At 37.2% G+C, this 27038-nt stretch overlaps 7 protein-coding genes across 7 annotated transcripts in view; 1 reads left to right on the forward strand and 6 right to left on the reverse strand.

Moving 5' to 3' along the window:
* ND-30 (NADH:ubiquinone oxidoreductase core subunit S3) overlaps positions 1–6397 on the forward strand; it is a 7136-nt gene extending 739 nt beyond the window's left edge. The window contains exons 2-7 of the mRNA XM_027378358.2: positions 1947–2000; positions 2150–2241; positions 2937–3092; positions 3639–3731; positions 5455–5607; positions 5979–6397. Of these exons, the coding sequence (XP_027234159.1) occupies positions 1947–2000; positions 2150–2241; positions 2937–3092; positions 3639–3731; positions 5455–5607; positions 5979–6137 (707 nt within the window). The 3' untranslated portion in view covers positions 6138–6397. The remainder of the gene's footprint in view (positions 1–1946; positions 2001–2149; positions 2242–2936; positions 3093–3638; positions 3732–5454; positions 5608–5978) is intronic.
* A 1066-nt stretch (positions 6398–7463) lies between these two features.
* LOC113825522 (cuticle protein 7-like) lies at positions 7464–8549 on the reverse strand. The gene is made up of 3 exons (XM_070124869.1): positions 8520–8549; positions 8151–8420; positions 7464–7998 (listed from the first exon to the last, which is right to left on the reverse strand). The coding sequence occupies exons 1-3, from the start codon at positions 8529–8531 to the stop codon at positions 7675–7677; spliced, it is 606 nt and encodes a 201-aa protein (XP_069980970.1). The 5' UTR covers positions 8532–8549; the 3' UTR covers positions 7464–7674.
* A 1932-nt stretch (positions 8550–10481) lies between these two features.
* LOC113825536 (cuticle protein 7-like) lies at positions 10482–11433 on the reverse strand. Its single transcript, XM_070124870.1, has 3 exons — positions 11408–11433; positions 10967–11308; positions 10482–10804 (listed from the first exon to the last, which is right to left on the reverse strand). The coding sequence occupies exons 1-3, from the start codon at positions 11417–11419 to the stop codon at positions 10514–10516; spliced, it is 645 nt and encodes a 214-aa protein (XP_069980971.1). The 5' UTR covers positions 11420–11433; the 3' UTR covers positions 10482–10513.
* A 2001-nt stretch (positions 11434–13434) lies between these two features.
* Positions 13435–14319, reverse strand: LOC113825524 (cuticle protein 8-like). The gene is made up of 3 exons (XM_070124871.1): positions 14300–14319; positions 13996–14211; positions 13435–13774 (listed from the first exon to the last, which is right to left on the reverse strand). The coding sequence occupies exons 1-3, from the start codon at positions 14309–14311 to the stop codon at positions 13484–13486; spliced, it is 519 nt and encodes a 172-aa protein (XP_069980972.1). The 5' UTR covers positions 14312–14319; the 3' UTR covers positions 13435–13483.
* A 2047-nt stretch (positions 14320–16366) lies between these two features.
* Positions 16367–17424, reverse strand: LOC113825535 (cuticle protein 7-like). Its single transcript, XM_070124872.1, has 3 exons — positions 17313–17424; positions 16943–17212; positions 16367–16781 (listed from the first exon to the last, which is right to left on the reverse strand). Exons 1-3 carry the CDS (start codon positions 17322–17324, stop codon positions 16437–16439), a joined length of 627 nt encoding a protein of 208 aa, XP_069980973.1. The 5' UTR covers positions 17325–17424; the 3' UTR covers positions 16367–16436.
* Positions 17425–19465: 2041 nt separating this feature from the next.
* Positions 19466–20476, reverse strand: LOC138862488 (cuticle protein 7-like). The gene is made up of 3 exons (XM_070124873.1): positions 20363–20476; positions 20047–20262; positions 19466–19887 (listed from the first exon to the last, which is right to left on the reverse strand). Exons 1-3 carry the CDS (start codon positions 20372–20374, stop codon positions 19555–19557), a joined length of 561 nt encoding a protein of 186 aa, XP_069980974.1. The 5' UTR covers positions 20375–20476; the 3' UTR covers positions 19466–19554.
* A 1843-nt stretch (positions 20477–22319) lies between these two features.
* LOC138862489 (cuticle protein 7-like) lies at positions 22320–22697 on the reverse strand (the record flags this gene model as incomplete). Its single annotated transcript, XM_070124874.1, is given in 1 exon segment — positions 22320–22697. A coding segment is annotated over 1 exon segment (312 nt), but the record flags the coding sequence as incomplete, so codon positions are not given.
* Between the last annotated feature and the right edge of the window lie 4341 nt (positions 22698–27038).

Genomic DNA, 27038 nt, shown 5'->3' on the forward strand with positions numbered 1-27038 from the left:
TAAGCCTCCAATTATTAAATGGCATGGCTGAGAGTAAAATTTTTTTCCAAATGGCGTGGCCAGAACCGTGGCTGAGATACCAAGTGCGTACAGCACTTTCCAATCTGGGATACAGGGTGATGCAAATATCTTGATATAATAGATTTTTAGTTGCAGGTGGCAGGAACATGTCATAGAAAAATAATGGCCAGGGGGTGGGCCAGATTGCATAGTGCCAGCTGCACAAGTGCAAACACAAAGATCAGCCACACTAAAAAGTAGATCAGCGCTTCAATAACCGCAACGTCAGCGTGTTTCACTTGAGTGAAGACCACAAAATGAGGCATGACTAATATGACACATTTTAAATGGGATAATTATTAGACTATGGGAATACAAAGTGAAACCAGAAAATTTATGTCGGAAATTTGTGGAATTTGATATATATACCTTACTGATTTCTTCCAGGTGCACATTTTAAAGAAAGAGTTTTGTCATTAGCCACACAGTTTGCAAACTCTCGAATCTGGGCGGCAAGTAATGAGAACATCGTGTTGTGGGAAATTTTTGCCTTGTGCTGGGCCAGATTGTAAAGTTTGCAAACTGTGTGGCTAGTGATATCTTTTTAAAAAATTCACATCTGGAGGATATAATACAATATGACATTTTGTGCATGGTTGGCATCCTTTGTTTCTAAGTAAGACAGCTGCACGTAATGATGTTTTTTCAATCTCGGGGAACACACAGGGGAAAGTGGAATCATAAGTGAAAATTTTAACCCAATGCTGACGGGTAAAAATGTTTGGCAAGTGGATGTATGGACAGGCTTGTTGGCACGCATCGGCAGTTTTCCGTTTGCACCCGGCTCTATCGGTAGCTTATGAGCGACATTTAGCACCTAAAAGCTTTTAATTTACTATAATTTATATAAATATTAAAATTTTGAAGGTTTACCTTTATTATAGGTGCCATTGCCTAAAATCTTTACCATATAAATGAAGCCGCTACTATAGGAGAAAAACAAACTCCGTCCAACGAGCCAGTGGCGCGGGAATGGGCATGACGCGATGCCACCCGTCTTTCGGTCCACAACAGCCATGGCATGTACATACATGCCACCCGTCGGCTAAGGGTTAAAAGATGCAAAATCCGAATGAGAGTCTGGATTAAAAAAGCAAAGGAAAGTGTAAAAACGAAAAAATCAAGCCAAACTACATAACTGAAAAGTGAAAGAAAGTGTAGAAATGAAAAATCCGAGCCAAACTTTGTAATAAAAAAGTTTTAATTAATTTCTAATGTGTTCTTATTAAAATCCTTTTTCGCAGAAATATATGGCAAAACTGTAAGTTCATTTCTAAGTCCAGATTCGATTTGTCAAGCCAGATGTCTTTAAAGATTGTTTGGACAAAGGCACACCGCTGTTTTTCTTATAATCCTAGCACTAGATTTATCACAGGGGATATCTTTTTTTCTAGAGTCAACCTTACGTTCACTGCTGCAAGTGGGACAATTAAGTGATTTCAGTATAACACCATGAGCATGTACATAATTGAAAGTTTTCAGTATTTCCAACAAATTTCAGTAAAAAATCACAATACCCATAGTTGCAGGATGATGTCATTCTCACTTGTTTGCACCAAGGTCACTGGGGTTGAAAAGTCAAGTGTAATCTCGAAAAAGGTGATTGAATTAGTGACAATATTAACGGAAGAATGATATGTGATATGGTAGATTATCGTTTATCTTAAATCATATATTTATAGATATATTTTATAAACATTTTGAATACAAGAAATGTTAGAATTGTATTATCTGATGTGTTTTAAACTTAATACAAATTTACTGGGGATAGGCATTAAAACAGGGGCTGATAATTTATGATCAATTGAATGTATTGTTCATTTTAAATTTTATATTCACAAATCATGTCTGTATGCCTCCCAACGTTTTTATTTTTGTATTTTCAGTGTTGCCTCGTGTTGCTGGGGCACGCTTTTGCAGCACTGAGCAGACTCTTCATCGTAAGTTACCTGATTGAATAATTATTCAAGATTATTTATTTTATATTTTTGTAATTTATTTCTATAGATGATTAAGAATTTCATATGACTAAAAAATGGAATCTTAGTTGTTACAGGCTGTTTTCTCATTTACAAAAACTGTTTTTCAGCAACAATACGTCCCGTGAATGCGGTTGAGAGAACGACCCTGACTGAATATGGACAGTATATTGCTGAATGCATGCCAAAATATGTGCAGAAGGTAAGTACATTTTTTTTAGTTTATGACTTTTTTCTTTTTTTTATCTTTTAAGTGATACGGGCTGAATGAAACTCAGAAAACGAGTTGCAAGTAATTGATTTACTGTTTTAGGTTGAGCAAGATGTGTTAATCTTTATTCCCTAAATTCTTACATGCTGTGTTCTTGGCTAGTTGCTCAATGTGCACACAGACAATTACCCCCTCTTTTAGTACATTGTTGGTGCCTGATCATCCTATTCCTCTTTCATATCTCAGTAAGAGAGGTAGCAAGGCCCATTTTATATCTTACCTCCGTCTCGTTCTTGGGCACCCAATCTTAGCTTCACTTGTCTATTCCCGCCCACCCTACTCTTTCAGTATATATTTATAGTGTTTTTTTTTTATTATTATTATCAGCATTAGAAACACATTCTCCTAGCATAACAGGATTAGTTTAGTACTATTAGATTTGTAAGAATTTACCATTGGTAACATAGAAAAATCACAGGAGTACTTTTCCTGATTTTGGTAGTAATTACTTTTTAGTTTACATAATTTGATCATGTAATATAAAGGAATACAGGTCAATTCAGATTGCTGTTTGGTATTCATGAGTGACATAGTACTAGATATCATCACCAAAAACACCATTGCATTATATAAACATCATTCACTTAGATTTTTCAAACCTACTAATTTGATTATCTATTATGCAGGTGCAAATTACGGCAGGCAATGAGCTGGAGGTCTTGATTGCTCCTGAAGGTGTGATTCCTGTCCTCACCTTCTTGAAAGACCACACCAACGGACAGTATACCTGCCTGACCGACTTGTGTGGGGTCGATATGCCCAGCAGAGCTTTCAGATTTGAGGTTTGTCCCTTTTTTTCATTCATTCATTCATTCATTTGGTTTATAGAGGAAAAATGATTTTGTTCAGAAATAGAATTTTCCTTCATTTACTGTAATCCTGTGGCATTCCCAGTTATTGGTGTCTTTTGACTTGAATAACTTACGTATATAGGTAGACCTAAGTCTCATATATGCCTTAGCTTCTGACTGAAATGCATTAACATGCTTTGTGTTACTGTCATATATATTCACTTGTTGCTTATCCTAGGTCTGTATTATAAACAGTAGTATGTGCGCATAGATGAAATAAAAGACAGCCACACCAAGACAGGAATTTGAAATTATAATCTATCAGGTCCTTCTAAAATCCTCTTCAGGTGAAGAAACTTCAGGTGGATTTTTTATATATTTAATTTTTTTATTTCGTAATCTATTTTTCATATATTATTATTTATTCATTTATTTATTTTTTATTTATTTATTTTATTATTATTATTTTTTTTTTTTTTAGTTTTTATAGCTTTTCCATAGCCAGGACTTCATGCTGATTGAAATATCATTTTGCAGGTGGTGTACAACTTGCTCTCTGTTCGCTTCAACTCCAGAATCAGAGTGAAGACATACACCGATGAGCTGACTCCAGTCGACAGCGCTTGTGAGGTAAGACTAGCATGCATCTCTTGTGTATATATATATAATGAACTGGAGGATTTTTTTTTTGTCTTTCCTGAAGATTTTGTGGGGTTCAAATGATGATTTACGTAGTCTATAGTCTCTCTTCAAAAGATCTCTGTTGATATAAGCATTGAAAACATTGCCTGTTTAAACATCCGTGTTCAGGCTGAAGACTTCTGCATTCACCTTAAAAAAGTCTGAAAATGGAATTCATGGGCTTGCATTTTTGAGGAATTTTCACCTCCAAGAATAACCTCAAGATTTGCAGGAAATTGATACATTAGTAGAATATGAGGCAGTTCATGAATATTATAAACGTCTGCATTGTATGAGCCCAAATTAAAATACTGATGAATGTAAAGAGACGTAGAGCATAAAGGAAAGAGGAATTGTATATAAAAAAAAAAAGGTTTCCCAAAATTGAGTAAAATTTATGTGCATTTTGCGTTCTTTTTAAACTAGAAGCCATGATAAAACCCCCGTGGTTGATAAGCTTACCTCTATTTTTGGGGGAGGAATTTGTAACCTGTCAAAGTTCCCCCCTAATTTTGTAATAGTTTCCATTATTATAGATTATCTTAGTGTGAGCAAATTAGTTATATTGTTAAGATTATATGTATCTTCATTATATGGGACCTTTTTTACATCTTTGCATGTACTAATAGGTTTGGTAATTTTTTTTTGTGTGTGTGTGTGTGTATGTGTGTGTGATTTAGCCTTGAATAGGCTCCCTGTTTTCCTAAGCCAACACTAATCAGAAGGGCGAGTTTTTACCCCCATGGGATAATTACAAAATAATAAGTTTTCATATTAACACAGTTTTTTCTTATGTGAGGAAGAAAAAAAAAAAAAAAAAAAAAAATTGCCTTCCTGATGATATTCAACCTTAAACAGATTTTATAAAGTTTGTCAAACTCCTATCAGAGTTTCGCAGAGAGGTTTTACCCTCACAAATTTTACTCCTCGCACATTAATGAATTCTGTATTTGTTTCAAATATTGGTTTTGATATTGTACATGATTTTGATATTGTAACATAATTGTATTTTCTTAGATTGTTTACAATATGAATGTTATGCAATATGAATATTTCAAAGTCTGAGAAGAATATAGGTTGTTTTTATAATTACAAAACCAATATATGTACAGGAAATATGGAAAAGAAATTCCAGTACATTCACATTATCCTGCTCACTATTACTACATCTTGTTACAGACAAAGTATACAAATAAAGAAAAAGTATGTGTATGTTAGTGTACATGTTCAAAAATCTATTTCCCTGATCTCCCCCCCCCCTCCTTTTTATCTTTGGGTGGCAGTATTGCACAAAAAATAGTGTAGTTATTAACTTTGGATGGCACAAGAGAACTGATTTTATTCAGGAATAGCTTAAATATATGAGGAGTGTTACAAGCTACCTTTTTTGCTGTTTTTATTTGTGCATTCCAAAAACTAATTTGTTTATTTCAGAAAATAAGAAAAAAATTACAGGGGCATCATTTTAGGGTAAGGATAGAAGAGTGAAGATCGCATACACAGAGCAACACAAAATACACTAAAGCATTTTGTGACACTAGGGTCTAAAATAGCTGTTGTGATAAGACATTTAATTATAGAGTACTAAGGAAAGAAAATTGTATTCATTGTTATTAGCAATTTTATTTTTTACATCTTTGTCGTTTAATATTGTAATCAATATTTTCTTAAGGTGTATGCTGGCGCCAATTGGTATGAGCGAGAAGTGTGGGACATGTACGGCGTGTTCTTCGCCAACCACCCAGATCTTCGAAGGATCCTCACTGACTACGGATTTGAGGGACATCCCTTCAGGAAGGACTTCCCACTCTCTGGCTACGTTGAGGTAAAAAGGGCCAAGTGTAATGGGGTAGGGTAGGGGGAGGCCGTTTATTCAAGTTTCAGTCTTGCAGAGGTATACTATATGCTGTAACCCTTCTTGTCTTGGAGTAAAATATGTTATGGTTTGCTAAGGGAGCCTACTATAGAAAATGGATTATTGAAATTTTCATGTGCATGGATTTTTTGCTTTCTTTCTTTTCTCTTTCAGTTGTAATTATTGTCCATTAAGATATATTTTTTTACAATTCAATAGATAAATAGATAAAAAGCCTCCCACTTCCTTTTACCCACCTAAGTGAAGCATACAATACAGTCTTAATTTTGCAGACACTAGATCACCTCAGATGTACTGATGCCTCCTATCTTCCATTCCAGGTTCGTTATGATGATGAGGCTAAGCGAGTGGTAGTGGAGCCCCTTGAATTGGCACAAGAATTCCGAAAATTTGACCTGAATGCCCCCTGGGAACAGTTCCCCAAATTCCGAGACCATGTGCCAGCAGAGGACATACCCATTAAGGAGGAGAAGGAGTAAATAACATGGGGCTTAGACTGCGTAGAATTTAATAGCAGGAAAGGAAGGAAGGCCAAGATGAACAGTGGCTTTTGACTGCAGAAAGGTCAATTATGAAACTTGCCTGGGAATTGTGGTCTTTGTACGTGAAGAGAAGGCCGACATCTGGTACAGGAAATATATATTGTTCCCTTTTCAGTGTCAGCTGGAATAGGAGAATATATTGTGGATTTATTTAATATTTTATGTAAATACATCTTATAAATAAATGGTTAAACATTTGCTTTTTGTATTACATGTAACCAGTCATCTTAAAAGTTTTATAGTGACTAATTTTCAATGTGTACTGCAGAATTATAAGTCAAAATTAGGTCCTTTACATTGTTTTTATATATGTCTTTTATTGTGGAAAGCTAAAATATACAGATATTTATTCCTGAACACAATTAATATTTGCACTAAATACACCCTACTTCGACCTGTCTCTGATGTTTGGGATGAAGTTTTCACCATTAATTGAACAACATGCAACTCAGAAGGTGAATTCCTGATACAAGAGGGTGAAAAGGAATGTCTTTATATCTGACCAGAATCTTGACAAGGTAAAGTAAACAGTTTGCAACACAATAGCAGGTCTGGCATATATTAAGGCACTTGGTATTCCAATTTATATTCTTGACTGGTTCAATATAAACAAAAAAAGCAAAGTTATTTTTGGGCAGTGATAGCTTTCTCTCTCTCTCTCTCTCTCTATAAATGTGTATATATATATGTTGATATATAGATATGCATACACATATATGTTTACATATGTGTATATATATATACATATATATATATATATATATGTATATATATATATATATATATATATACATATATATATATTATATATATATATATATATATATATATATATATATATATATATATATATATATATATATATATATATATATATATATATATTATATATTCATATGTGTGTATGTATAGAATGAGTGCACCATTACAAAAGTCAATATGCGTATGTTACATCATGACGACAACAGTTTACAGCCAGTACCTTTCACTTATTAAGGTTGAGAATGTTGTGACCTAGTGGTTCAGTTAAGTTCATTTCCGTATATATATATGTAGCCGTTTTAGAGCATGTCAATTACCATTTGACAAAATTTCACATGAATCTTACCCCTCTCGCTCACCCACGTACACATATATAACGAATCCTTTTTAAATTATTAAAAGGAGGAAATGAATATATGTGTGAGATACATCAACAAGTACATATAACATCATGACTTTGAGAAAATTATATACTTATAATATCGTAATTGCAAGATTGATTTCTGTGAAATGGTATATCCTTTAACATGAAATGTGTCCTATTATACATTAGAACTGGAATTTCTTTGTCAGTAAGAAACTTTTGACTGAATAGACGGTTGTAGTTTGAGTCAAAATATCAGTTTCAAAGTTTCATTTTATTATACAAAAGTCTTTTAAATATTGACAATGTTATTTGTCCTTTTCGTACTAAAGGAATATTTCCCTGATCTTAGGCATGATAACTGGGCACAACTGGAGCGTGATATGCTGGTTCCGGGGCGTGATATGTTGGCTCGCGGGCGTGGTAAGCCTTGGCAGGGGCGTGGTGAGGGGCGGCTGCGTGGGCGTCGTAGTGGGCCGTCCCCTCGTAGGAGACGGTGGGGTGGTAGCCAGTCTCGTCGGCGTAGTAAGTGACGGTCTGGACGCGGCCGTCGGGGAGGTGCACGAAGTACTTGCCCTCCGTCTTGTAGCCGTCGCGAGCCTCCGAGTGGCCGAAGTGGGTGCCGGCGTAGTCGTCGTGGACGGCGTGCTCGAAGGCGTAGTGTGGAGGCGTCTGAAGAGAGTGGGAGATCACCAAGGTTTTATCAGGACGCAGTTGTAGTCATATGGAGGCGTCATTGTCCTATATAAAAAATCTTTCCCAAATTCAAGAAAATTGAGATCCAAAACTACGATTATCAATACACTAACAGTAGGAAGACTTACATCAGGATAAACAGGAGCATATCCCTTTCCATGGTGTACAGGGGCAGCATGGTGTACAGGGGCAGCATGGTGCACTGGGGTAGCATGGTGTACAGGGGCAGCATGGTGTACAGGGGCAGCATGGTGCACTGGGGTAGCATGGTGTACAGGGGCTACATGATGTAGCGGAGCAGCATGGTGACCTAGTGGGTGGTGCAGAGAACTCTTGACGTGGTGACTGATATCTCCTGAAACGAGGGCGACCACGCCTGCCACCAGCACCAAGCCTACCTGTTGGCGAATAGAATAGCGTTAATAAAGGAACTCAACATCTTTCCCAATTCTTAAAACCTTCAAATGTCACAGGAAGCACCAGCACAAAGTCAGTACCTTTCGCATCATGTTGAGGTTGAGAATGTTGTGACTTAGTGGGAAGTGCCGCCCTTTATATATAGCTGCCGCGCCACCTACGTTGACCGCTGAAGGTCACTTCTGTTGTGTGTCCGCCCAAGGAAAACGTATCAATTCAATCAAATATCAATTTTTGTTCGTAGTCTAATTTCACCTTGCAGGAGAGTTAATATGCAAACCACGTTTGCTATTTATTTTGTTTAAATAAACGCAGTTGGGAAATCTGCGTACATAGCGCAGTACTCAATGCAATAATTAAATATTCACTTCAGATTGTGGAAGATACCCGAGCTACTTTGATTACTTATTACGCCCCTGTTTATAAAAGCTGTTTTTGATCGATCAAAATATTTCCGTCTAATGATTTTTGATAAATGGAATCATAATTTCTTGTTTCTTTATATATATATATATATATATATATATATATATATATATATATATATATAACGATATGTTAAAGATGTTCAGAGGTGAACACTGAGGTGCAGAACTCCAAGAATGCCTGACTGATGTCTAATGGTTCTTTGATTTCAATAAGTTCAGAAAAATGAATAAAAGAAAACGTAAAATCATTTCAGGGCGCGTAAATTGATCTGTAATCATTTAAAATCAAATTTATGTGCATGAGTGATATGTGTATGTAGATAGAGCTATTATACTTTGATAGATTGATTAAGACCACATATATATATATATATATATATATATATATATATATATATATATATATATATATATATATACATACATATACATTTATATAATGTACACATATCCAGTGGAGGAGCCACGGGGGGGAATGGGGTGGGTCCGGATCCCCCACTTTTCCAAAAGATAGTCCACGAGATTTCTCAAGAAGATAAAGAGAAAGAAAAAAGTTGAGGGGGGGGGGGTGTAAAGGACTTGCCAAAGTTGTCATTGAGACTACATTGGACCCCCCCTCCTCCCACCCCTTTTGAGGCTGGCTCCGCCGCTGCACATATTTCTCTTTCTCTCTCTCTCTCTCTCTCTCTCTCTCTCTCTCTCTCTCTCTCTCTATATATATATATATATATATATATATATATATATATATATATGTATATATATGTATATAGATAGATAGATATAGATATAGATGTCTATTTATTTATATGTATAAATGAAATACAAACACACACACACACACATATATATATATGTGTGTGTGTGTGTGTTTGTGTGGATGTGTATATATATATATATATATATATATATATATATATATATATATATATGAATGTGTATATATGCATATATATATATATATATATATATATATATATATATATATATATATACATATATACATATATATATATTTACGTATATATATATATGTGTGTGTGTGTACCTATGTGTATGTATGAATATATATAAGTATGTATGTGTTAGCAGTTTATAAGAAGACCTTTTCCATGAAGCTCTCTAAGCATATCCGGTTAAATTCCATATGAAATCCCTTATAAATCAAATGTTCATCCAGATAGATGCTTTTTTCCTCAAGCCTATTTTATTGACCGTAAATTGCTAGTTTACTTAATTTTTTAAATGCACCCTATCGTTCTCTTGCTCTTTCCACATACACATATACATTTATATATATGTGTGTGTGTGTGAGTGAACCTTTTTGAATAAATGAAATGAGATAAATGGATAACCATATGTGCAGAGTACCTCAAAACACACATTACCTCATGGCATTTTTGTCAATGGTACACGTCTTGTATCTTTCTTGAAGGATCGGTTTCAATTAAAAGGTATTTTACATTACGAAATGTCATATGATGTATCAAGGGAACTGGAATTCCTTTTCCTTAACGAGACTTTCTGATAAATATACGGTTGCTTGAGTAAAAGAATCAGTTTCAAAGTTTCATTTTATTATAGAAAAGTCTTTTAAATATTGACGATGCTCATTGTACTTTTCTTACAAGAAAATGCATTTAGTCTTAGATATGATAGGTGGGTACAATTGGGGCGTGGTATGCAGGCTCAGGGGCGTGGTAAGCCTTGACAGGGGCGGCTGCGTGGGCGTCGTAGTGGGGCGTCCCCTCGTAGGAGACGGTGGGGTGGTAGCCAGTCTCGTCGGCGTAGTAAGTGACGGTCTGGACGCGGCCGTCGGGGAGGTGCACGAAGTACTTGCCCTCCGTCTTGTAGCCGTCGCGAGCCTCCGAGTGGCCGAAGTGGGTGCCGGCGTAGTCGTCGTGGACGGCGTGCTCGAAGGCGTAGTGTGGAGGCGTCTGGAGAGAGTGGAGAACCATCACGGTTTTATCAGGACGCAGTTTTAGTCTTATATGGAGGCGTCATTGTCCTATATAAAAAAATCTTTCCCAAATTCAAGAAAATGTAAAATTGAGATCCAAAACTACGATTATCAATACACTAACAGTAGGAAGACTTACATCAGGATAAACAGGAGCATATCCCTTTCCATGGTGTACAGGGGCAGCATGATGTACAGGGGCAGCATGGTGCACTGGGGTAGCATGGTGTACAGGGGCAGCATGGTGTACAGGGGCAGCATGGTGTACAGGGGCAGCATGGTGTACAGGGGCAGCATGGTGTACAGGGGCAGCATGGTGTACAGGGGTAGCATGGTGCACTGGGGTAGCATGGTGTACAGGGGCTACATGATGTAGCGGAGCTGCATGGTGACCTAGTGGGTGGTGCAGAGAACTCTTGACGTGGTGACTGATATCTCCTGAAACGAGGGCGACCACGCCTGCCACCAGCACCAAGCCTACCTGTTGGCGAATAAAATAGCGTTAATAAAGGAACTCTACATATTTCCCACTTCTTAAAACCTTCAAATACCACAGGAAGCACCAGCACAAAGTCAGTACCTTTCGCATCATGTTGAGGTTGAGAATGTTGTGACTTAGTGGGAAGTGCCGCCCTTTTTATATAGCTGCCGTGCCGCTTGCGTTAACCGCTGAAGGTCATTACTGCTGTGTGTCCGCCCAAGGAAAACGTATCAATTCAATCAATTATCAATTTTTGTTTGTAGTCTAATTTCACATTGCAGGAGATTTAATATGCAAACCACGTTTGTTATTCATTTTATTTAAATAAATGCAGCTGGGAAATCTACGTACATAGCGCAGTACTCTTTACAATAATCAAATATTCACTTCAGATTGTGGAAGATACTCGAGCTACTTTGATTACTTATTACGCCCCTGTTTATAAAAGCTGTTTTTGATCGATCAAAATATTTCCGTTTAATGATTTTTGATAAATGGAATCATAATTTCTTGTTTCTTTATATATATATATATATATATATAAAGATATAATAAAGATGTTCAGAGGTGAACACTGAGGTGCAGAGCTCCAAGAATGCCTGACTGATGTCTAATGGTTCTTTGATTTCAGTAAGTTAAAAAAAAAAAAAAAAAAATGAATAAAATAAAACGTAAAATCTTTTCAGGGCGCGTATATTGATCTGTAATCATTTAAAATCAAATTTATGTGTATGAGTGATATGTGTATATAGATAGAGATATTATACTTTGATAGATTAATTAAGACTGCATACATATATATATATATATATATATATATATATATATATATATATATATATATATATATATATATATATAATGTGGAGGAACCACGGGGGGGAAATGGGGTGGGTCCGGATCCCCCACTTTTCCAAAAGATAGTCCACGAGATTTCTCAAGAAGAAAGAAAGAAAGAAAAAAGTTGAGGGGGGGTGGGGGTGTAAAGGACTTGCCAAAGTTGTCAAAGCGTGTAGTTATAAAATTCTACTTCCTTACAAGTTTGATTTTGGCAATGAGTATTCTGCACGTGCTTAAACCACATGTAACGTTATGCCATTAGTTCAACATTGAGACTACTCTCTCTCTCTCTCTCTCTCTCTCTCTCTCTCTCTCTCTCTCTATATATATATATATATATATATATATATATATATATATATATATATATATAGATAGATAGATAGATAGATAGATAGATAGAGAGATATAGATATAGATGTCTATTTATTTATATGTATAAATGAAATACAAACACAGACACACACACACACATATGTATATGTGTGTGTGCGCGTTTGTGTGGATGTGTATATATATATATATATATATATATATATATATATATATATATATATATATATATATATATATATATATGAATGTTTATATATGCATATATATATATATATATATATATATATATACATATATACATATATATATATATATATATATATATATATATATATATATATATATATATATATATATTTACGTATATATATATGTGTGTGTGTGTACCTATGTGTATGTATGAATATATATAAGTATGTATGTGTTAGCAATTTATAAGAAGACCTTTCCCATGAAGCTCTCTAAGCATATCCGGTTGAATCCCATATGAAATCCCTCTCAAATCAAGTGTTCATCCAGATAGAGGCTTTTTTCCTCAAGCCTGTTTTTTGGCACGTAAATTGCTAGTTTACTTAATTTTTTAAATTCACCCTATCGTTCTCTGGCTCTTTCCACATACACATATACATTTATATATGTGTGTGTGTGTGTGTGTGTGTGTGTGTGTGAGTGAATCTTTTTGAATAAAAGAAATGAGATAAATGGATAACCATATGTGCAGTGTACCTAAAAACGCACATCACATCATGGCATTTTTGTCAATGGTATACGTCTTGTATCTTTCTTGGAGGATCGGTTTCAGTGAAAAGATATCTTACATTACGAAATGTCATATTATGTATTAGAGGAACAGGAATTCCTTTTCCTTAACGGGACTCTGATGAATATACGGTTGCTTGAGTGAAAGAATCAGTTTCAAAGTTTCATTTTATTATAGAAAAGTCTTTTAAATATTGACAATGTTCGTTGTACTTTTCTTAAAAGAAAATGGATTTAGTCTTAGATATGATAGGTGGGTACAATTGGGGCGTGATATGCAGGCTCAGGGGCGTGGTAAGCCTTGACAGGGGCGGCTGCGTGGGCGTCGTAGTGGGCCGTCCCCTCGTAGGAGACGGTGGGGTGGTAGCCAGTCTCGTCGGCGTAGTAAGTGACGGTCTGGACGCGGCCGTCGGGGAGGTGCACGAAGTACTTGCCCTCCGTCTTGTAGCCGTCGCGAGCCTCCGAGTGGCCGAAGTGGGTGCCGGCGTAGTCGTCGTGGACGGCGTGCTCGAAGGCGTAGTGTGGAGGCGTCTGAAGAGAATAGGAAACCACCACGGTTTTATTGGGACGCAGTTTTAGTTTTATACAGAGGCGTCATTTTCATATATATATATATATATATATATATATATATATATATATATATATATATATATATATATATATATATATATAAAATCACAAATTCAAGATAAGGTAAAAATAAGATCCAAAACTACTATTATCAATGCACCAACAGTAGGAAGACTTACATCAGGATAAACAGGAGCATATCCCTTTCCATGGTGTACAGGGGCAGCATGGTGCACTGGGACAGCATGGTGCACTGGGGTAGCATGGTGTACAGGGGCTACATGATGTAGCGGAGCAGCATGGTGACCTAGTGGGTGGTGCAGAGAACTCTTGACGTGGTGACTGATATCTCCTGAAACGAGGGCGACCACGCCTGCCACCAGCACAAAGCCTACCTGTTGGCGAATAGAACAGCGTTAATAATGGAACTCAACATCTTTCCCACTTCAAATACCACAGGAAGCACCAGCACAAAGTCAGTACCTTTCGCATCATGTTGAGGTTGAGAATGTTGTGAGTTAGTGGGAAGTGCCGCCCTCTTTATATAGCTGCCGCGCCGCTTGCGTTGACCGCTGAAGGTCACTTCTGTTGTGTCCGCCTAAAGAAAGTTTTTGAACTTACATACAATGCCATTAAATATTAACGTTTTCCAAGTACAACTTCATCTTGCAGGAAAAAGAACTTTCAAACTAAGTTTGCTATATACAGATAGATGTTCATCAAATGCAGTTTGGAAACCCGGACTGAAGAGCAGGGAATCAGGTGGCAGTCCACTGAACATCCTCTTTCCGTTGGAATTTGTTCCCGTGGCAAGGTCGGTCGCTTCGCCGATGCAGATCTCCATAAGCATCTCCGTGCAGCCCAGATAAGAGAAGTCTTATCAGCTGTCGCAGGGATTAGAAAGAAGGGAATATGAAAGGTAGACGAAAGTTATTAAAGTTCCATGTATGATGAGAACATTTTTAGGACATCAGAGATATCCCTTAAATGATAGTCTATAATAGTCTATAAAGTAGTAAAAGACTATTGTAAGACTACGCATAGGGTTGTGTTTTGTGCAGTAACAAAATCATTACATTAAATTATAGAACGCGACAAAACCCTTTGTGTTCCGTATTACACACCCTGTTTATAAAAGTTAATCAATGAAAAAGTAATCTTTTGAATATTGCAACTTTTCCATGTCAAATTATATTTTCCTGTTTTCTCTCTCTCCGTTTTTACATATGTAATGATACGAAAGTTATTCAGAGACTCTGAACACTGGGGTGCAGTCTTTCAGATATGTCTGACTGATGGTCCTCTTAATTCATTATATTCAATCAGATTACAGTGAGTGTTATATGTGTTTGTAGGTACATGGACAACTTTTTTAAGACTACATATGTATATGCGTACACACACACACACACACACACACACACACACACACACACACACACACACATATATATATATATATATATATATATATATATATATATATATATATATATATATATACGAGATGTGTCAGAAAAGTTCAACGACAGATGTCACAAGACTTATTTCAAATCCCCCTTGAATCGTAATGTACTTTATCCGTCTCAGCGACGCTTGCATACACTCTTGGAAGGATTCTTCCGGGATCCTCCGCAGTAGGGAGGTTGCTCCAGCACGGCGATGCTGTTCTCGACCAGGAACCGTCGGTTGCTCAGGGCATTGTGAGTGAGCAGGCGCGTTGTCATGGTGAAGCAGCCACGAGTTGTCCTGCCACAACTCTCGCCTCTTCTGACGCACTGAACGAGGCAAATGCTGCAGTATCTGTTTGTAGACACGTTGGCTGATCGTCTGGCCCTGTGGCAAGAAGTCGCAGAGGACGATCCCCCTGTGCCATCAGTCCGGGAGCTTTTCTGACACACCTCGTCTATATATATATATATATATATATATATATATATATATATATATATATATATATATATATATATATATATGTATGTTTAATTATTTGTGCAAAGATATATAGCTATTATATGCATGTATATATGCATGTGTGTGAGTATATGTAGATATATATGTCTGTGTGTATGTCTATAGACATATATATAAATATATATGTATGTATGCATGTAGACGTACATATATATGTATAGACACACATATGTGTATATAAGTATGTATGTATGTATATATGCATATATAAGCAAAATCAATAAAGAGATTTGTAGTGCAACTCTTCAAGCACATTCAGTTTATTTCCCAATGAAGTCCCTCTCAAATAAAATGTTTATCACTCTCTTACTCTCTTTACATACATAGACATATTGATATATGTATGTGTATATAACTGAACCTTTTTAACATAATATTGATAGCTATATATGCGGAATACCCCCCAAAAATGGTGTAAGTCATGTATCTTTCTTGAAGGATCGGTTTTAGTGAAAAATATATCCTACATTAGGAAATGTTTCATATTTTGTGTCAGAGCAACTGGAATTTCTTTGTCTACGAGATTTTTGACTGAATAGGTCGTTGCTTGAGTCAAAAAATCTGTTTCAAAGTTTCATTTTATTATAGAAAAGTCTTTTAAATATTGACAATGTTCGTTGTACTTTTCATACTCAAGGAATATTTCTTAGGCATGATAGGTGGGAACAAGTGGGGCATGATATGCAGGCTCAGGGGCGTGATATGCTGGTTCAGGGGCGTGATATGTTGGCTCGGGGGCGTGGTAAGCCTTGGCAGGGGCGTGGTGAGGGGCGGCTGCGTGGGCGTCGTAGTGGGCCGTCCCCTCGTAGGAGACGGTGGGGTGGTAGCCAGTCTCGTCGGCGTAGTAAGTGACGGTCTGGACGCGGCCGTCGGGGAGGTGCACGAAGTACTTGCCCTCCGTCTTGTAGCCGTCGCGAGCCTCCGAGTGGCCGAAGTGGGTGCCGGCGTAGTCGTCGTGGACGGCGTGCTCGAAGGCGTAGTGTGGAGGCGTCTGAAGAGAGTGGGAGACCACCACGGTTTTATCAAGACGCAGTTTTAGTCTTATATGGAGGCGTCATTGTCCTATATAAAAAATCTTTCCCAAATTCAAGAAAATGTAAAATTGAGATCCAAAACTACGATTATCAATACACTAACAGTAGGAAGACTTACATCAGGATAAACAGGAGCATATCCCTTTCCATGGTGTACAGGGGCAGCATGGTGCACCGGGGTAGCATGGTGTACAGGGGCAGCATGGTGCACTGGGGTAGCATGGTGTACAGGGGCAGCATGGTGCACTGGGGTAGCATGGTGTACAGGGGCTACATGATGTAGCGGAGCAGCATGGTGACCTAGTGGGTGGTGCAGAGAACTCTTGACGTGGTGACTGATATCTCCTGAAACGAGGGCGACCACGCCTGCCACCAGCACCAAGCCTACCTGTTGGCGAATAGAATAGCGTTAATAAAGGAACTTAAAAATCTTTCCCACTTCTTAAAACCTTCAAATGTCACAGGAAGCACCAGCACAAAGTCAGTACCTTTCGCATCATGTTGAGGTTGAGAATGTTGTGAGTTAGTGGGAAGTGCCGCCCTTTTTATATAGCTGCCGCGCCACTTACTTTGACCGCTGAAGGTCACTTCTGTTGTGTCCGCCTAAAGAGAGCTCTCTGAACTTACATACAATGTAATTAGATATTAACTTCGTTCGAAGTACAACTTCATTTTGCAGGAAAAAATGAACTTTCAAACCAAGTTTGTTTGTTATATGCACATGTTCATCAAATGCATTTTGGAAACCCGGATTAAAGAGCAGAGAATCAGGTGGCAGTCCATTGAGCATCCTCTTTCCGTTGGAATTTGTTCCCGTGGCAAGGTCGGTCGCTTCGCCGATGCAGATCGCCGTAACCATCTCCAGCGTGCAGCCCAGATAAGAGAAGTCTTATCAGCTGTCGCAGGGATTAGAAAGAAGGGAATATAAAAGGTAGACGAAAGTTATTAAAGTTCCATGTATGATGAGAACATTTTTAGGACATCAGAGATATCCCTTAAATGATAGTCTATAATAGTCTGTAAGGTAGTAAATTACTATAGCAAGACTACGCATAGGGTTGTGTTTTGTGCAATAACAAAATCATTACATTAAATTATAGAATGCGGCAAAACCCTTTGTGTTCCGTATTACAAACCCTGTTTATAAAAGTTAATGAATGGAAATATTTCTATCCAAAAGCAATCTTTTGAATATTGCAACTTTTCCATAAGTCAAATTATATTTTCCTGTTTTCTCTCTCTCCGTTTTTACATATGTAATGATAAGAAAGTTATTCAGATACTCTGAACACTGGGGTGCAGTCTTTCAGATATGTCTGACTGATGGTCCTCTTAATTCATTATATTCAATCAGATTACGGTGAGTGTTATATGTGTTTGTAGGTACATGGACAACTTTTTTAAGACTACATATGTATATGCGTACACACACACACACACACACACACACACACACACACACACACACACACACACACACACACACATATATATATATATATATATATATATATATATATATATATACACGAGATGTGTCAGAAAAGTTCAACGACAGATGTCACAAAAGATTTATTTCAAATCCCCCTTGAATCATAATGTACTTTATCCTCCTCAGCGTCGCTTGCATGTACTCTTGGAAGGATTCTTCCGGGATCCTCCACAGTAGGGTGTTTGCTCCAGCACGGCGATGCTGTTCTCGACCAGGAACCATCGGATGCCCAGGGCACTGTGAGCAGGCGCATTGTCATGGTGAAGCAGCCACGAGTTGTCCTGCCACAACTCTCGCCTCTTCTGACGCACTGAACGAAGCAAACGCTGTAGTATCTGTTTGTAGACATGTCGACTGATCGTCTGGCCCTGTGGCAAGAACTCGCAGTGCCATCAGTCCGGAAGCTTTTCTGACACTATATATATATATATATATATATATATATATATATATATATATATATATATATATATACATATATATATACATATATATACATATATATATACATGTATATACATATATATATACATATATATATATATATATATATATATATATATATATATATATATATATGCATAGATATATAGCTAATGTATGCATGTATACATGCATGTACACGTACACATATATGTATATAAATGTATACACACATATATGTGTATATAAGTATGTATGTATGTATCTGCATATATAAGCAAAATCAATAAATAGATTTTTAGTGCAGCTCTCCAAACACATTCAGTGTATTTCCTAATGAAGTCCTTCTCAAATCAAGAGATATTTTTCAAGCCTGTTTTAGAGCATGTACATTGCTGTTTGACAACTTTTCAAATAAAATGTTTATCACTCTCTTACTCTCTTTACATACATAGACATTCATATATGTATGTGTATATAAATGAACATTTTTAAAGTAATACGGATAGCTATATTTGCGGAATACCCGAAAAAATGCACAGCACATCGTGACGTTTACATAACATGGTATAGGTCATGTATCTACCTTGAAGGATCGGTTTTAGTGAGAAAAAAAAATATCCTACATTAGGAAATGTTTCGTATTTTGTGTCAGAGCAACAGGAATTTCTTTGTCTACGAGATTTTTAACTGAATAGGAGGTTGTTGCTTGAGTCAAAAAATCTGTTTCAAAGATTCATTTTATTATAGAAAAGTCTTTTAAATATTGACAATGTTCGTTGTACTTTTCGTACACAAGGAATATTTCCTTAGTCTTAGGCATGATAGGTGGGAACAACTGGGGCATGATATGCAGGCTCAGGGGCGTGATATACTGGTTCAGGGGCGTGATATGTTGGCTCGGGGGCGTGGTAAGCCTTGACAGGGGCGACTGCGTGGGCGTCGTAGTGGGCCGTCCCCTCGTAGGAGACGGTGGGGTGGTAGCCAGTCTCGTCGGCGTAGTAAGTGACGGTCTGGACGCGGCCGTCGGGGAGGTGCACGAAGTACTTGCCCTCCGTCTTGTAGCCGTCGCGAGCCTCCGAGTGGCCGAAGTGGGTGCCGGCGTAGTCGTCGTGGACGGCGTGCTCGAAGGCGTAGTGTGGAGGCGTCTGAAGAGAGTGGAGAACCACCACGGTTTTATTGGGACGCAGTTTTAGTCATATGGAGGTGTCATTGTCCTATATAAAACATCTTTCCCAAATTCAAGAAAATGTAAAATTGAGATCCAAAACTACGATTATCAATGCACTAACAGTAGGAAAACTTACATCAGGATAAACAGGAGCATATCCCTTTCCATGGTGTACAGGGGCAGCATGATGTACAGGGGCAGCATGGTGCACTGGGGTAGCATGGTGTACAGGGGCTACATGATGTAGTGGAGCAGCATGGTGACCTAGTGGGTGGTGCAGAGAACTCTTGACGTGGTGACTGATATCTCCTGAAACGAGGGCGACCACGCCTGCCACCAGCACCAAGCCTACCTGTTGGCGAATAGAATAGCGTTAATAAAGGAACTCAACATATTTCCCAATTCTAAAAAAACTTCAAATGTCACAGGAAGCACCAGCACAAAGTCAGTACCTTTCGCATCATGTTGAGGTTGAGAATGTTGTGACTTAGTGGGAAGTGCCGCCCTTTTTATATAGCTGCCGCGCCGCTTGCGTTGACCGCTGAAGGTCACTTCTGTTGTGTCCGCCTAAAGAAAGTTTTTGAACTTACATACAATGCCATTAAATATTAACGTTTTCCAAGTACAACTTCATCTTGCAGGAAAAAGAACTTTCAAACTAAGTTTGCTATATATAGATGTTCATCAAATGCAGTTTGGAAACCCGGACTGAAGAGCAGGGAATCAGGTGGCAGTCCACTGAACATCCTCTTTCCGTTGGAATTTGTTCCCGTGGCAAGGTCGGTCGCTTCGCCGATGCAGATCTCCGTAACCATCTCCAGCGTGCAGCCCAGATAAGAAAAGTCTTATCAGCTGTCACAGAGATTACAAAGAATGGAACATATAAGGTAGGCGAAAATGTTCAAGGTTCCATGTACGACGAGAACATTATTAGAACATCAGAGATATCCCTTATCTGATGGTCTATAAGTCTAAAATCTCGAAGGTAGTAAATTACTATTGCAAGACTACGCATATTGTAATGTTTTGTGCAACAACAAAATTATTGCTTTAAATTATGGAATGCGTCAAAACCCTTTGTATTCTTTAATACACACCTTGTTTCTAAAAGTTAATAGATGAAAATAGTTCTGACCAAAAGCAGTCTTGAATATTGCAACTTCTCCATGATAACTCATATTATATTTTCTTGTTTGCTTTCTTTCCTTTTTACATAAGAAATATTAAGAAAGTTACTCAGACAGCGTGACCACTGGGGTGCAGTATTTCAGATATGTCTGATAGATGGTCTTAATTCAATAAGTTCAATCAGATTAAATAAGTGTATAATACGTGTTTGTAGTTAGATATAACTACAGACTGATCGACAACTTAATTATGCATTTGCTAATCGCCTGGGAAACGTTACATTGAAGTAATATGAGTAAAGTTAAAAGATTCCATAAGTATGTTCTCCGTCTTCTTTCTGAGGTTTAGAGGAGACATTTGGGATATTAATGTTTCATGAAAGAATTAATTACACATGTAACCTCAGTCTCAAGAAACTCAGGGCTGCAGATTCTCAGTGCCCAGAGGAAGAAGCCAATTACAACCCCAGATTTCGTGTTATGGCTGTAGGCGGAGTAATGGTGGATATAATCGTCTTTATTTGTAGGCTTCCTGTATACAGAAAAACGTAGGCCGTCGTCACCCCGATGGATCAGTGTCAACATGAATATGGTTCATAAGACAGCATATGTGTATATTCAAATATATATATTATATATATGCATAGATATATAGCTAATGTATATATGTATATATACATGTGTGTGGGTATATTTATATATGTATATGGACGTACATATATATGTGTGTGTTTGTATACGTACATGTATATATGCATACACATATGCGTATATAAATTTGTATGTATGCATCTATGCATGTATAAGCAAAATCAATAAAGATATTTTTAGTGCAGCTCTTTAAACACATTCAGTTTATTTCCTAATGAAATCCCTCTCAAATCAAAAGTTCACCTCAGTAAAGGCTTAAGCATTTTTTAGAGCATGTACATTGCTGTTTGAATAAACTTTTCAATTAAATGTTTATCGCTCTCTTACTCTCTTTACATACAAATACATATATATTAGTATTATGTATGTGTGTATAAATGAACCTTTTTCAAAGTAATACGGATTGCCATATATGCGAAATACCCGAAAAGCGCACATCACATCATGATATTTTCAGAAAATGGTATATGTCATGTATCCTTCTTGAGGAATCGGTTTTAGTGAAAAAATATATATCCTACATTAGGAAATATATTTTGTAATAAAGCAACTGGAATTTCTTTGTCTATAAGAGATTTTTGACTGAATAGGTTGTTGTTTGAGTCAAAGAATCAGTTTCAAAGTTTCATTTTATTATAGAAAAGTCTTTTAAATATTGACAATGTTCGTTGTACTTTTCATACTCAAGGAATATTTCTTAGGCATGATAGGTGGGAACAACTGGGGCATGATATGCAGGCTCAGGGGCGTGATATGTTGGCTCAGGGGCGTGGTAAGCCTTGGCAGGGACAGCTGCGTGGGCGTCGTAGTGGGGCGTCCCCTCGTAGGAGACGGTGGGGTGGTAGCCAGTCTCGTCGGCGTAGTAAGTGACGGTCTGGACGCGGCCGTCGGGGAGGTGCACGAAGTACTTGCCCTCCGTCTTGTAGCCGTCGCGAGCCTCCGAGTGGCCGAAGTGGGTGCCGGCGTAGTCGTCGTGGACGGCGTGCTCGAAGGCGTAGTGTGGAGGCGTCTGAAGAGAGTGGAGAATCACCAAGGTTTTATCAGGACGCAGTTTTAGTCTTATATGGAGGCGTCATTGTCCTATATAAAAAATCTTTCCCAAATTTAAGAAAATGTAAAATTGAGATTCAAAACTACGATTATCAATGCACTAACAGTAGGAAAACTTGCATCATGATAAACAGGAGCATATCCCTTTCCGTGGTGTACAGGAGCAGCATGATGTACAGGGGCAGCATGGTGTACAGGGGTAGCATGGTGTACAGGGGCAGCATGGTGTACAGGGGCTACATGATGTAGTGGAGCAGCATGGTGACCTAGTGGGTGGTGCAGAGAACTCTTGACGTGGTGACTGATATCTCCTGAAACGAGGGCGACCACGCCTGCCACCAGCACCAAGCCTACCTGTTGGCGAATAGAATAGCGTTAATAAAGGAACTCAACATCTTTCCCAATTCTTAAAACCTTCAAATACCACAGGAAGCACCAGCACAAAGTCAGTACCTTTCGCATCATGTTGAGGTTGAGAATGTTGTGAGTTAGTGGGAAGTGCCGCCCTCTTTATATAGCTGCCGCGCCGCTTGCGTTGACCGCTGAAGGTCACTTCTGTTGTGTCCGCCTAAAGAAAGCTCTCTGAACTTACATACAATGCAATCCAATATTAACTTCGGACTACAACTTCATCTTGCAGGAAAAAGAACTTTCAAACTAAGTTTGCTATATATAGATAGATGTTCATCAAATGCAGTTTGGAAACCCGGACTGAAGAGCAGGGAATCAGGTGGCAGTCCACTGAACATCCTCTTTCCGTTGGAATTTGTTCCCGTGGCAAGGTCGGTCGCTTCGCCGATGCAGATCTCCATAACCATCTCCAGCGTGCAGCCCAGATAAGGAAAGTCTTATCAGCTGTCACAGAGATTACAAAGAAGGGAATATAACAGGTAGACGAAAATTATTAATGTTCCATGTACGACGAGAACATTGTTAGGACATCAAAAATATGCCTTAAATGACATTTGAATAATATTAGTCTATAATCTCGAAGGTAGTAAATTACTATAGCAAGGCTATGCATAGAGCTGTGTTTTGTACACTAACAAAATCATTACATTAAATTATAGAACACGGTAAAACCCTTTGTGTTCTGTATTGCACACCCTGTTTATAAAATTAATCAATGAAAATAGTTCTATCCAAAAGCAATCTTTTGAATATTGCAACTTTTCCATAAGTCAAATTATATTTTCCCGTTTCCTCTCTCTCCGTGTTTACATATGTAATGATAAGAAAGTTATTCAGATACTCTGAACACTGGTCCTCTTAATTCATGAAATTCAAACAGATTAAAGTGAGTGTGATATGTGTTTGTAGGTACATAAACTTAATTAAGACTACATATACATACATACATACATACATATATATATACATATATATATATATATATATATATATATATATATATATATATATATATATATATATACGAGATGTGTCAGAAAAGTTCAACGACAGATGTCACAAAAGATTTATTTCAAACCCAAACGTCACACTAAGACTTTCCCCATTTAATCCCCTGGAATCGTAATGTACTCTATCCTCCTCAGCGCCGCTTGCATGCACTCTTGGAAGGATTCTTCCAGGATAATCCGCAGTAGGGTGTTTGCTCCAGCACGGCGATGCTGTTCTCGACCAGGAACCGTCGGTTGCTCAGGGCACTGTGAGCAGGCGCGTTGTGATGGCGAAGCAGCCACGAGTTGTCCTGCCACAACTCTCGCCTCTTCTGACGCACTGAACGAGGCAAATGCTGCAGTATCTGTTTGTAGGCATGTCGACTGATCGTCTGACCCTGTGACAAGAACTAACAGAGAACGATCCCCCTATGACTTAAGTCCGGAAGCTTTTCTGACAAACCTTGTTTATATATATATATATATATATATATATATATATATATATATATATATATATATATATGCATAGATATATAGTTAATGTATGCATGTATACATGCATGTACACGTACACATATATGTATATAAATGTATACACTCATATATGTGTATATAAGTATGTATGTATGTATCTGCATGTATAAGCAAAATCAATAAATAGATTTTTAGTGCAGCTCTCCAAACACATTCAGTGGATTTCCTAATGAAGTCCTTCTCAAATCAAGAGATATTTTTCAAAAGCCTGTTTTAGAGCATGTACATTGCTGTTTGACAACTTTTCAAATAAAATGTTTATCACTCTCTTACTCTCTTTACATATATAGACATCCATATATGTATGTGTATATAACTGAACATTTTTAAAGTAATACGGATAGCTATATTTGCGTAATACCCGAAAAAATGCACAGCACATCGTGACGTTTACATAACATGGTATAGGTCATGTATCTACCTTGAAGGATCGGTTTTAGTGGGAAAAAAATATCCTACATTAGGTAGCATGGTGTACAGGGGCAGCATGGTGTACAGGGGCAGCATGGTGCACTGGGGTAGCATGGTGCACTGGGGTAGCATGGTGTACAGGGGCTACATGATGTAGCGGAGCAGCATGGTGACCTAGTGGGTGGTGCAGAGAACTCTTGACGTGGTGACTGATATCTCCTGAAACGAGGGCGACCACGCCTGCCACCAGCACCAAGCCTACCTGTTGGCGAATAGAATAGCGTTAATAAAGGAACTTAAAAATCTTTCCCACGTCTTAATACCTTCAAATGTCACAGGAAGCACCAGCACAAAGTCAGTACCTTTCGCATCATGTTGAGGTTGAGAATGTTGTGACTTAGTGGGAAGTGCCGCCCTCTTTATATAGCTGCCGCGCCGCTTGCGTTGACCGCTGAAGGTCACTTCTGTTGTGTCCGCCTATCAAGTCAATCAAATGTTAATTTTGTTTGTAGTCTAACTTCATCTTCCAGGAGAAAGTTAATAAGCAAACCACGTTTGCTTTTTATTTTATCTAAATATCCATCAAGTACAGTTGGGAAATTACGCATATAGCGCTGTTCTCTGTGCAGTACTCAGATAATCACTTCATATTGTGGAAGATATCCGAGCTACTTTACTTATTACGGACCATTTTTATAAAAGCTTTTTCTATTTGATCAAAATGTTTTTGTCCAACGACTTTTGATAAATGGAAACGTATTTTATCATTATTATTATTATATATATTTTTATATATATTATTATTACTATATATACTTTATATATAAAACGAAGTAATAAGAAAGAGGTGAACATTGGGGTGCAGCCCTCCAAGAATGCCTGACTGATGTCTGAGTGATGGTTCTTTGATTTCAAAAAGTTTAATCAGAGCAAGATATATATATATACATATATATATATATATATACATATATATATATACATACATACATACACACATACATATATATATATATATATTATATATATATTATATATATATATTATATATATACATATATATATTATATATATACATATATATACATATATATACATATATATATATATATATATATATATATAATATATATATATATAATGTATACATATATCTAGTGGCGGAACCACGGGGGGAATAGGGGGTCCGGTCCCCCACCCCCACTTTTCAAAAAGATGGTCCACGAGATTTCTCCAAAATAATAATAATAATAATAATAAAGGAGGAGGGGTTAAAGACTTGCCAAAGTTGTCAAATTTGTTAAAGTTGCCAAAACGTGTAGTTATGATATTCTACTTTCTTACAAGTTTGATTTTGGCAATGAGTATTCTGCACGTGCTTAGACTACCTATACATTGGACCCCCCCCCCCCCACCTCTATTTTTGAGGCTGGCTCCGCCGCTGCACATTCTCTCTCTGTCTTTCTCTCTCTCTCTCTCTCTCTCTCTCTCTCTCTATATATATATATATATATATATATATATATATATATATATACATATATATATATATATGAAACAAATACAATAATGTGTACACAAATTTGCATAGGAAAACAGCTGCAATAAAAAATAAAGATATATCGTGACGTTTCGAACTCAAGTTTCTCATTAGACGAATGAATAACCGATGTGGATGTTCATTCTGGTTATTCATCCGTCTGATGAGGAACTTCTTGCGATTTCGAAACGTTATGTTTATTTTAATTTCTTATTGTGCCTGTTTTCCTATTCATATAACTATAGATAGATATGTAGATATTTATGAATGCTTGCATATCTATATATCTATATATGTACACGCACACACACATATACATATACATATACATATATATATATATATATATATATATATATATATATATATATATATATATATATATATATATGTATATATATATATATATATA

The sequence above is a fragment of the Penaeus vannamei genome, chromosome 9 (assembly GCF_042767895.1).
Source record: "Penaeus vannamei isolate JL-2024 chromosome 9, ASM4276789v1, whole genome shotgun sequence".
NCBI classification, from domain to species: domain Eukaryota; kingdom Metazoa; phylum Arthropoda; class Malacostraca; order Decapoda; family Penaeidae; genus Penaeus; species Penaeus vannamei.